Here is a 12,668-nt window from a genome sequence, read left to right on the forward strand (position 1 = left end):
TCCTCACAATTAAAAAAATAAAAATGATTTGAAATAGAAAAATAACTGTCCACAATCATTCGATGTATATGAATGTGAGAGCAATATTCAGAAATACTCAAAACAATGGTACAGGTACTTGTACTTTACTAATGAGTTCTTTTATAACAATTAATATTTTAATGTCTCAGAGGAAATATTACAGCTGCATTTATTACATAATACAGAGCCCCGAAAGGGATATTTGAGGGAAAAAAATTAAGATGAACTCTTGCGAGATCTCACAAAAGTTTTGCAAGATCCTGAGTTAGAGATCCTGCTACTTTTTAAAAACGGGTCTGTTTCTGTCCATTAGGAATGAGAAGTGTCCACAGAGCAGACATGGAGGAGGATTTAGAATGTTTCCTGTGGTCACGAGAGGTCTCACAAGAGGACATCACGCACACGCAACAAGACAAAGTATGTGTAAAATTCAGTAAGTGAAAGAACAAGATAGCATAAAACACTGGGGTTGAGAAGGCAATTGACTTGTAGAATAGCAGAAGTCGTATATGCAAGCCTTTAATGTTAACTCTTGTAATTATGTTCAGGTTCATTAAACATAACTTGTTAAGTGCACATATGTTTTGAAATGTCATATTGTAATCTGTCTGTATTGTTACTATTCTAACGTGGACGAAGTCCTTCTGTCAACAAACTAAGTACAGCACGGATGAAGAGACTCTTCTGCAGAACCTAAGATATAAAATTGCAGTATGGAAAGTAAGATCAAAAACCAAAGGACCGCTCTGTGGTCCATCAGGTGTGTTCCACAAGCAATGTGAAGGGATGGCGAGACAGTGAAATACTGCAGGAGAGAATATCTGCAGAAAAATTGACACTGTTGGCAAACTTTGTGAACAAACCAATTTGAAGCCCCTGAGATTTTACATGATGACAAGACGAAATATGGTCAACTTTTCAGTCCTCATCTGAGTGGATGAATATAGGGAAGATTTCTTCTTCACAGTATTTTTGTGGTGAGGTGTAGAAATTGGCAGCAGCTGGTTCACTAAAACATGTCCCTCTAGTGAAAATATTGTTACGGGTTCAAATATTGAGGAGGGATACAGGAGGAATTCAAATCACAACACTGGTCCAGAAGGGTTAGGTCAGACAATGATTTTAATGAACACACGCGTGGAGAGCTGAACACCGTCACACACTCAGCGTTGATCTCTCCCTAACAATACACAAGCAGTTGTTTTATATCATCAGGGTATTATTACGCCCCCTCTTGCGTTAAGCAAATACAATACATGCAGAAGTCAAAACCACAAACGTTCCGTTAACGACTTTGACACAGTTTGAAAGAACATCTTCTTTGCCTCCAAGCCAGGTGCTTCCGGTAGCTCATCTCGCTCTCGCTTCTCCAAAGTTGGGCTTTTCTTAAATAACCCAATATAATCAGCATATAAGCATTTAAGATTATAAATTTAAACTCAACAGTTTAAAGTGGTTATAACTGCACCTGTAATAAAGGTTAATGTGATTATGATAAAACCTGTAATACAAATTATAACATAATGCCAACAGCTTCAATAAATACTTTGATGAAATGATGATTGATGCAATGATAAAGATGATGGTTATGAACAGTAGCAGTAAAATAATTTCTTTAATCCTACAACATGTAACTAAGAGGCAGCTCTGCTGTCAGGGATATATAGAGAGGAGCTTGTGTGTGCGGTTTTTATAGACTTTACAAGGAGCTGGTTCCTCTGAGGGGACAGAGTGTGCATGCAGGTGTGTGAAAGCAGCAGCAAGGTCTATATTAAGAACAGGGTTTGTGATATACTGTCAGTGCTCAGAGCTCCACACTTACACAGGTTAAACAACCAGATTAGAGATTAACTCTCCTTTTTTTTCACCAAAACAAAACACACACAAAGTATGAACTCCTCTCTCATAGAAAAGTAACCCAACTTAAATGATATGCAACCAACAACTAACTGTTTCGGTTTCGCTTTCTGCCTCACCTCTCAGCCACGTCCCCACATGTTCAAACACCACAGAGCAATAAACAGGAAAGTGCTGAACAGCAGAACATCAGCAGAGACAGAAAATCACACATCAACTGCCTGTAAAAGAGAGAAATGGCCACTCGTCAAGGTCAGTACATTTAAAAGACTAATCTATAACATCCATTTTATATAAAGGGTAATAATAATAATAATAATAATAATAATTTCCTCTCTTCAACTAACAATTCTCTTTCGATGGTTTTCTAAGCACTTTGTACAATTTGATGCCCAACATGAACATCAGCTTTTAAACGCTGTGTAAAAGAAAACTAACGCAGACTTTTAATTTCTTGTTTCTTAAATTAAAACCCAGAGTCAGAATCTAGGAAAAGAAAATTAAAATGTTTTTTTCAGTAAAAGAATTTCTTTTAAATCAATATCATCAACAGCTTCTTGATGACACAAGAAGGAGTAAAATACGATTTGAACACTTTTTACAGTTAAACCTGCTGAAAGGAATGAAGTGATGAAGGTGTTTTCTCAGCACTTGTTTTCTTCACTAACAGACATTTAGCACTCTGAACCAGGAAGTTTAGGGCAGCAAACTCCTGTGAAACAGTTCTGTGTCGTTTCATTGCTGCAATAAAGCATGTATATGTCCTCCTTGTGGTTTTTGCAGCTTGTACATGTCTACTTTCGCTTCTCTAATCACCAGCAGTTTAATTTCCACCCACCAAATCTACAATACTTGGTTGGAGACGGTGCCTGGATCTTTAATAGTTGACACAGCGAGAAGGTTTCTGGTTTAAATTCCGGCAGTGATCTTTTTTATGGCTTTTACATGTTCTCCTTGATCCTGAATGGGTTTCCCCCCAGTTACAGCAGCTTCCTCACACATTCCAGACCAGTAGCGGTTTTTGATACGGGCGGTTGCCCGGGGCGGCATCGTGGTGGGGGGCGGCATCACGGGCATCGGCAAAAAAAAAAGAAAAAAAAATTGCTCGTACTCATGCTGCCCCGACATCAGCCAGCGCATATTGGGAATGGCATAGGCACCGATCGGTTTTCTATCGCCCATTTGCTGGGAGTAAGGGCGCCCTCCGTTTGCGTGGTGCGCCTGCAGCACAGGGAGGAGAGGGCGGGGCGGCGGGGGATTCTCTGGCTGGCTGGAGCAGCATCTAATGACCAACTCACAAAATAAAACAAAATAAAAACAAAACAACAAACATGAAAACAGCAGACATTATAATACAGACTTATAATTTGCACCAATGTTGTTTTCGAAATTCTATAAAGTGAGCGTGAGAGCCCTCGGTGCGCCTGCTCGCTGCTGAAGTCAAAGTAAACTTTATTGTCATCTCCGCTACATACAGTCCAGTATACAGAGAGACGAGACGACGAGGCTCCAGTTAAGTAAACAAACAATAAATATAAGAAGAGTAAGAAAATAAATATACACTTTAGGACAGCAACATCAGAAAGAACACAAGAAGCTGGAGAAATACCAAGGGCTCAGAGAAGAGCTCGAGAGGATGTGGAGGGTGAAGGTAACTAAGGAAATTACAGTTGGTCCAAGAAAATGACAGTAACAGACTGAACTAAATTAAATAATTATATATATTACAAACTTATATTAAAAAAAAACACCCAGCATGCCCCTGCGGGCGGTTTATCCTTCAAGCTCGGGTCCTCTACCAGAGGCCTGGGAGCTTGAGGGTCCTGCGCAGTATCTTAGCTGTTCCCAGGACTGCGCTCTTCTGGACAGAGATCTCCGATGTTGTTCCCGGGATCTGCTGGAGCCACTCGCCTAGCTTGGGAGTCACCGCACCTAGTGCTCCGATTACCACGGGGACCACCGTTACCTTCACCCTCCACATCCTCTCGAGCTCTTCTCTGAGCCCTTGGTATTTCTCCAGCTTCTCGTGTTCCTTCTTCCTGATATTACTGTCATTCGGAACCGCTACATCGATCACTACGGCCGTCTTCTTCTGTTTGTCTACCACCACTATGTCCGGTTGGTTAGCCACCACCATTTTGTCCGTCTGTATCTGGAAGTCCCACAGGATCTTAGCTCGGTCATTCTCCACCACCCTTGGGGGCATCTCCCATTTTGACCTCGGGACTTCCAGGTTATACTCGGCACAGATGTTTCTGTACACTATGCCGGCCACTTGGTTATGGCGTTCCATGTATGCCTTGCCTGCTAGCATCTTGCACCCTGCTGTTATGTGCTGGATTGTCTCTGGGGCATCTTTACACAGCCTGCACCTGGGGTCAGTGTATAACACTGCATAAAAAGAGATTTCTTTTCACCCAAAACAAGTCTTAAATCCTAAAAAATTCATTCTATCTGCTCTCTGAGACATTTATTAAGACACACTCACACACGTTATATGGTCTGTTCGCAATTTATCCAGCAAAGTATTCCAAGATGAAAGGTGTCTACAGACATGTCTGCTTTCTGATGAACAGGGATTTGTTTGGGAAGTGTCTAAGTGTCTAGTGTTTTCATGCTGCCTTGCAGTGAAAAGAGAAACATAAAGAGAAACATTTCCTCTATACAAACTAAAATTTTGAAAAACAAAAATCCTGGGAATGCAGCCAAATAAGAAGAGAAAAAAAATACTGTCATACTAAAGTCAAGTCAGCTAGCAAAGGAATCTGACATTCTGATGTCAACCTAAATTCTTGTGACACTACATTAACTTCCTTTTTGATTTTGATTTGATTTTGGACGGTGAATTATATTTTCTTATTTTATTTTTTAAGGAAGTCTTTGCTAAACTTTCATTGTAGAAAGTAGAAACATGCATAAACGTATCCTCCTTTATTTTATCTTTAACACGTTACAGTTGTAGGTGGTTGATGAGGATGCCAAATATGGAAAAAAAAATTCAGGAAGTAATTTTTCTCTTATTTGTAGATCCCCTGAGGATTGTCCTGCTGGGAAAAACTGGAAGTGGGAAAAGCAGCTTGGCCAACACCATATTTGGAGAGACACCATATTTGTTTGAGGTAGATCATACTGCAACCTCTGGAACAAGTCAGTGTACGAAAGCTACCAGAGTGGTGAATAGAACATCTGTTACTATAATTGACACTCCTGGTTTCTTTGACAATCGCAGGTCTGAAGAGGGTTTGAGAAATAAGATTGCAAGGTGTGTCGTAGAGTGTTCTCCTGGACCTCACGCTTTTCTTATTTTACTGAAAGTGGAGAGATTCACAGATCATGAGTACGAGGTTATTACCAAAATCATAGAGTCTTTTTCTGAAGAAGCTTTCAGATATGCTGTTCTTGTCTTCACTCGTGGTGACGATCTTCCTGAAGGAATGCAGATTGAAGAGTTTTGCAGGGGCAACAACCGTCTACGTGAGTTGTTAGAGAGATGTGGTGGGCGCTGCCATGTCTTTGATAACAAATACTGGAACATCAACTCACAGCATGAATACAGAAGCAACAAGCTGCAGAGGGAAAAGCTGCTCGACACAATACAAGAGATGGTGAGGAACAATGGCAGAGGCTGTTACACAAATGAGATGCTACAAGAAGTGGAGAGGCTAAAACAACAACAGCAAGAGAGCATTAGATCATCATCAGGAGACATGTCACAGGAAGAAATCAGAGAGGAGGCAAAGAACAGAGTCTACAATATTCTCAAGATGGCTGCTGGTGTTACCACAGGGATGCTGTTGGGAGCACTGCTTGGTGTGCCAATAATGATTGCAAAAGTTCTTACAATACTGAAAACAGCATTAAGCCCTGTAGTGGCAGGAGTGGTACAAGAAAAATGTCCAATAACTGGTGTTGGATTGGGTGTGGTTGCAGGCCTTGCAGGAGCAATAGGTGGGGGTTGTGTAGGATATCGTGAAGCTGATAAAGCAGATTCAATAAAGGAGGCAGTTATGAACACAGCTGAGGCTCTTGGTGAACTAGCTGTGGAAGCAGTAAGTACTCTCACAAACACTAAAACAAAACGAAGCACACACCTGATTAAAAGAGATTAACATGTTTCTAAGAAACATGTAATACTCTAAACTCATTATCATCATTTTATAGCGTCACATATATATATATATATATATATATATATATATATATATATAACAATTCTGTAACTGTAACTTCGGTCGTTGCTGTGCTTTTTTTTTGGAAGTCGAATTTCCCAGAGGAACCCACCCGAGGGATTAATAAAGTTCTATCTTATCTTATCTCTTATCTCATATATCTGTTCTACTGCTTGATTAAATAGGTTTAAGATTTTCTGAGTTGTTTTAATATTTTATTTATATTTCGGTCATGGTATTTTTAGTCATACAATTCTTTTTAGCCAATCAAAAATGATTGCTTGTGAATTTTATCTGTTATTTTGTGGCAGATTTGCTGTGATAATCCTTAGTAATACATTTGTAATACATTTGCTGGGTGCGGTTTAAATTGGTTTCATTCTTCAGTGTCTGTATACAATAAATTTTGAGTGTCGTACTTTCAGAAGATATTTCCAGGTTGGTTTGTAACTTGTGTGTGTGTACAATATAGCCCCTTGTCCATTGAGTCTTCCACTGTAGCTATTTATATCCTCAGTGTGACTTCTGTTTATATTGATGGACTTTGTTTTCTGTTGCTGACTAAATGAAGTTTTGCTTTCTGTTTAATAATTCTGTCCTTGTCACTGATACATTAATTAGTACATTAATACATTAGGCATGACTTATTATAAACATTCATAATAGGCATATCAGTTATGTATGATGGCAGAACGTTGTATCTGTGAGGCAACAGTGTTGTGATCAAAACTTTTGGCAGTGGCAAAAACTTCATACATGTGCTTCATCCACGAGACAATTAAAAAAACACATCCAGATGTGCAGAAACAACTTTTTTGAATTGTTCAAAATAGTTATGAACAATAATAAATATTTAATTAGTTTCAAATACTTTTATTGGAGGTTAATGGATGTTCTAAAATAGAGGACATGCAGAGGGTTGGTGTGACAGAGGAGGATGCTAGGGATGCTAGGAGGCAGATGAACTGCTGTGATGACCCCTAAAAGCAGCAGAAAGGCTGCATTTTGCTCAATGCCAAAAGGACATCGTTATTCCACAGCACAAACCAGAGAAAGGAGTGGGTTTCAGAACATCAGGCTTTCTATGTGAAAGCAGCTTAATACATATGTGACCACTCTTTTTTCGTGTGAAATAAGTAAGAACTAGTAACTGGCATAAATGCCACCTTGGCTTGTCTGTGTCCAAAGTCATTTGAACCCAGGACAGCTAACATATGTGGACATATCCAAGTATCCAACTCAGAGGGTGTAACATATACAGGGTGGGCCATTTATATGGATATACCATAAGAAAATGGGAATGGTTGGTGATATTAAAGTCCTGTTTGTGGTACATTAGTATATGTGAGGGGGCAAACGTTTGCTTTTTCAATAGGAAGAGGGCCATGTATAATAATAATAATGTGTATGCGTTAGTCCCCATAGGGAAATAGTTCTTCTGCATTTAACCCATTCACCCAGTGAAGCAGTGGGAAGCCACCAATGCAGCGCCCGGGGAGCAGTGTGTAGGGACGGTACCTTGCTCAGGAGTACCTCGGGGTAGCCATTCAGTGGAGTTGAACCCCCGACCTTCCGATCATGGGGCCACCACTCTACCTACTGAGCTATCCCTGCCCCATACTGAGCTATCCCTGCCCCATACTGAGCTATCCCTGCCCCATACTGAGCTGTGACACATCAAACTTATTGGTAATGTCACAAGAAAAACAATGATGTTCTTGGTTTCAACGTAACTTTATTCTTTCATGAGTTATTTACAAGTTTCTGACCACTTATAAAATGTGTTCAATGTGCTGCCCATTGTGTTGGATTGTCAATGCAACCCTCTTCTCCCACTCTTCACACACTGATAGCAACACCGCAGGTGAAATGCCAGCACAGGCATCCAGTATCCGTGGTTTCAGGTGCTGCACATCTCGTATCTGCACATCTTCACACCATAGACAATTGCCTTCAGATGACCCCAAAGATAAAAGTCTAAGGGGGTCAGATCGGGAGATCTTGGGGGCCATTCAACTGGCCTTGCTGGAAAAACTCAGGGAACGTGCCAGCTTCAGTGCATAAAGAGGGAAACAAATCATCATGTAGCAATTTCAAATATCCAGTGGCCTTGATGTTTCCATTGATGAAGAATGGACCCACTATCATTGTACCCCATATACCACACCAAACCATCACTTTTGTTGTTCCAACAGTCTTGGAGGGATCCATCCAACGTGGGTTAGTGTCAGACCAATAGCAGTGGTTTTGTTTGTTAACTTCATGTTGTGGAAGTTTTCCATTAATTAAAGCCTGCAGACAAGCGGTGAGCGGTAGCTAACATTCTTTAATCAAAACACAAAGAACAGACAACCAAGTTGGTGGAGAGCCTACATGACCTACATGACCATGCTAGTCTCACCTGAGCCTAGCATGGCTCTCAGTTAAATACCTTCTTTAGGAACGAAAGGCAGTACACAGCCGTTTCACACCTTAAGGTTCACACTCCCTTGCTACCTCCCAAAGTCATCAAAGAGACAAAAGATTCTTCCTGTGGAGTTGTCTGCTTCCCTTGTATGAGCTATTACTTTCATTACTGAAGGATTACCAGACCAAACATTCTCCGTGACATTTCAGTATTTTCTGAGTTTTACCTAAATTGAACTCATGTTGGCTACAAACACCTGTTGTTTTGTTTATGTTCACATTTTCCTGCCAAAGCAGGAAATGTGTACTTCCTCTACACCTTAACAAACCCTTTATTTTGTTTATAGTGTACATAAACTCCATCCACCTTTAATAACTTGCTACCAACTGAGATCAAAATAATTCTGAGTTTTAACAGCAGTACTGTAAAGATTTTGTTTGTCTGCAAGGATAAAGAGGGTGCAAGAATATGCATGTAAGTCACATTCATCCAAAGTAATTTCAATGAAAGCAGACCTACACACAGAAAATAAAGTCCTTTACGTCTTCTTTAGGCACACTGGATTTAACTCTGGACTGCAGTACTCCCCATCCAAGACTGGAAAACTATGGTGTTGTATGGTGTTGTAACTAGATCTTACAGTCCCTGATAATGCATTGCTTTAAATGGAGAGAATCTTGAGAGATGGCAGCCCAGAAACTTTACCAGCAGCTCACATCGTTTGGTCTTTTACCCAAGCTAATCTGCCATTTTTTCTTCCTTGGTTAGGTTAATTCATCAACTTGCCCAGGTTTCAGATTATGTTTGTTTTTGTCAAGGACCAAATAAATAGACTGTTGATTGAAAGATGCCACAAAACCGGAAGCTTTTTTTTCTTTTCTTTCTACACGTGGCTGCTCCTTAACGCTATCCAGCTAGAGGACTGCATTACGGGTGTGTCTAAACATTAAACATCTTAAGTGTGTGGAAAATTATTATGGTATTTATATTATGACTTAATGTTTCCTTTAAAGTAGCTATGTTCCAATGTGCCTTTTTAAAGCATTTTTTTGGCCTTTTAATAGCTTAATTTGCTATTATTCATATAGTCCAACCAATTCATTCCACTTTGTGGTTTTTGGTCATATAGTTAATACTGAAGTTAGCTGGATAAATTTAACATTCATTTATTACTCATATTGCTTTAACATTTGTGAATTGGTGGGTGCAACTGCTAAAAATTAAACGTTAGCCATTTTGACATGACATTGTAATTGACTAAAGATTTTGCCAGTGACATTACTTAAGTCATTTCTGTATTTATCCACGATTTCATGTTAAAATGTCAGGTGTACAGTTGGTTGTAGTTAGTAATGTAGGTACTGTTTTAAACTAGTACCTAAACATTCTGCTAATCTGTTCAACTGCTTTTTATTATGACTGTATTTTAAGTTGTTTTTCTTTTCTTTTTTTTCTCCCTCCTACTTAGTATCATGCCCAAACTGAAGAACGGTGTCTGCTTCAGGACAAACAAGATAAAAGTAACACGGAAAACAGTCAATGGTGTAAAATTTTTATATCTACAAATCCTCGCCTCCCAACTTAAGTCAGACAGATTCACCTGTCCCCACACCAGTCACACCACTGGCTGAGAATATGGATAATGTGACTTGCAACACATTTGGTGAAGAGACAGCATGCAAAGACAAAAGAACTCAGCCTGTGGGATTCACTGAAACATCAAATTTTGCAAGTGTCACATAAATTCTCAGCACTATCCAAAAACATTTGCACTATTTGCAAAGAACATGGAGAAATAAATGTGTATATTGCAAAACCTGTATTAGGAAAACACACAAAAATTCCACCTCCCAGAGAAGTGGAATGTAAGTAGCTAATTACTACTTATATTCATAAATGTTTTTTTCTTTTAAAATAGTTCATAATTACTCAAAATAGATATTATCTTTGCTGGAGGTTTTTGTGTGTGTGTTCCCATATTACTTGTCTCTCAACAGGAAACCTACTATGAGAAGGCTTGGCTTGAGTTAGAGCTACATTTACCAGAGGATCACAGTACCCATGCAGTATACACAAGAGAGATAAAAAAATTTGTGAACACAGATTTGTTCTTAGAGATTTATTACTTAATGCCTTACTATTTTGGTATAATTTTAAAATGAAATATTTGTCATTTAGATGCCAATGTAATGAATGCATTAAGCTCATGGGGCCTGAGGTCAAGTTTAGGATGTATTTTTTATTTCTCCAAGATATTTCAGATTGGTAGTATTTAATAAGTAGAAAACGTAAGAATTATCATTGAATAGTGTTTTTTGCATTTATTTATTTATATATGTTTGGACTGGCAACGATGGAAAAGATTAGAAATTAGTACATTACAGGCACAGCTCAGGTTTGAAAGTTTCAGAGGTGAGGCTGAGACAGTTTGTACATGTGCACAGAGGGTTCGTGGATATATTGGAAAGCGGATGATGAAGATGGAGTTACCATCACCACCATGTCTCCATATGTGGGCAGTGGGTCTTAGGAGGTTAATAAAAACAAATGTTGAATGACTTCTTATCTTCCCCCTTTTTTAGGTCAGCTATGCAATTGTAGAGTTGCTTTGTTGTGTGAACCCGAAGCTTGTACTCTATTAAAGCATTGGCTTTACACCGCCTTATGGTCCCAAAAATACGGTACTTCTTGTCTTTAGATTCTGTTCCAAGATGAAAGAGGAATTATGTCATGAAACTGATTAAATTCAACCAGCTCAGGTAGGACACATTTAAAGTTAAGGTCCTGCAACACCCTTATGCATTAAACTATATTTAGTGTTTTACCATTGAAAGTTCTAGTCACAAGAGTTAACATTTCAACACTACTTAGCACTACTTAGTTATGTAGACTATATGATTGTAAAACCTTGCTATTAGTTTTTCATGCGCATTTTTAAATGTAGACCCCTGAATCACTCAGGGCAGATGAAACATAGCAGAGTGAAGCTGACCCCCCACCCACTTGAAACGTAAAGGCAAATAGGCGGAGCGGTTAGTGCTACGTTTGTGCAGATTTGTGGAGGTAAAATTAGCGTTTGTGCTGCTACGGTTTCCGAGATATTAAACTTTATTTTATAGGTCATTAAAAGGTCACCATCCCCCCAGACTGCTCCAAAACGGGCCAAAATGGTCTACTTTTTTAGTGCTACGTTTGTGCTGATTTGTGCAGGTAAAATTAACGTTTGTGCTGCTATGATTTGAGATATTCTGTTATGGTTTACTGCTGAAAAATGTCTTTTTCAAATGACCTTTCACTTTGTGTGTTCACTTGTTCAATAAAGTTCTGTTAAAAAAACCCCTCTCAGCTAAATTTGTAATGAGTGTATTTTTTTTTACTTCAATTTCTTTACTTCAATCACTTTTTGTTCATAAAACCACGATGCAAAAACTTTATTGAAAACTACATTTGAACATTTTACACTCCCATGAACACTTTGAGAAACGAACAAGCTAGCAGTCTTTTGCATCAAATACACATTTTCTGGCAGAAAAAACTATTATTTGGCATTACTGTGTCTGAAGGATTCTTAGAACAGCGTTCATCTGATTTCTGAACAAGGTAAGCTTACCTTTAAAATACTGAGGTTTTAGTTACTGAGTTAATACATGATATAGCTAACTGTCTGGATCAAAAGGATTTTTTTCAATGTTAAACATTTTCAAAAATGTCCAAGAAAAATGTTTCTAAAGCACTTTAAAACATGTAGCACACTGGACTAAAGTGCTGTACAGTACATGGGTTAAATACTCAGACTCAATTTAATAAACTCACAAATTCAATAGCTCCATCTTAAAAACAATAATTCCACAAAATATGAAAGTGTAGATTAGTGGAGAACTTGGGGGAGGGGTTGCTCCTGGCTGTATATATAGTTCAGAAATCACGTTTTGCTCCATCATAATCATAGTGTATTTTTCTTTTTAGATGCCTCAAAAGCCATCTGTAGACAAGGTTTCCATTTTTGCAGTTCTTTGCAATTCAAAAGAGGCCATAGTCCAAAATGGCAAAATAGCCACTCCAGCTGCATCATTCTGGAAAGAGCTGAGTCAGCAGCTAGAAGACAAGATGTCAGCAAAGGCCCTGTACACTTTTGTGAAGCTAAATAGACACAACATCTGGTCAGCTTTGGAAATCAGTGATCAGGAAAGTAATAGTGAAGGAGAGTTAGATTC

The 12,668-nt window shown here is 38.8% G+C and overlaps 2 protein-coding genes across 3 annotated transcripts in view; both read left to right on the forward strand.

Moving 5' to 3' along the window:
• LOC146674212 (GTPase IMAP family member 9-like) overlaps nt 1-12,668 on the forward strand; it is a 38,084-nt gene that overhangs the window by 19,428 nt on the left and 5,988 nt on the right. The window lies entirely within an intron of this gene.
• Nucleotides 2,115-6,032, forward strand: LOC146674215 (GTPase IMAP family member 7-like). The gene is made up of 2 exons (XM_085401054.1): nt 2,115-2,130; nt 4,906-6,032. Exons 1-2 carry the CDS (start codon nt 2,115-2,117, stop codon nt 5,985-5,987), a joined length of 1,098 nt encoding a protein of 365 aa, XP_085257180.1. The 3' UTR covers nt 5,988-6,032.

The sequence above is a fragment of the Rhamphochromis longiceps genome, linkage group LG3, assembly GCF_057381845.1.
Source record: "Rhamphochromis longiceps isolate RC_006_pf linkage group LG3, R_longiceps_female_GT1.1, whole genome shotgun sequence".
Lineage (NCBI taxonomy): Eukaryota > Metazoa > Chordata > Actinopteri > Cichliformes > Cichlidae > Rhamphochromis > Rhamphochromis longiceps.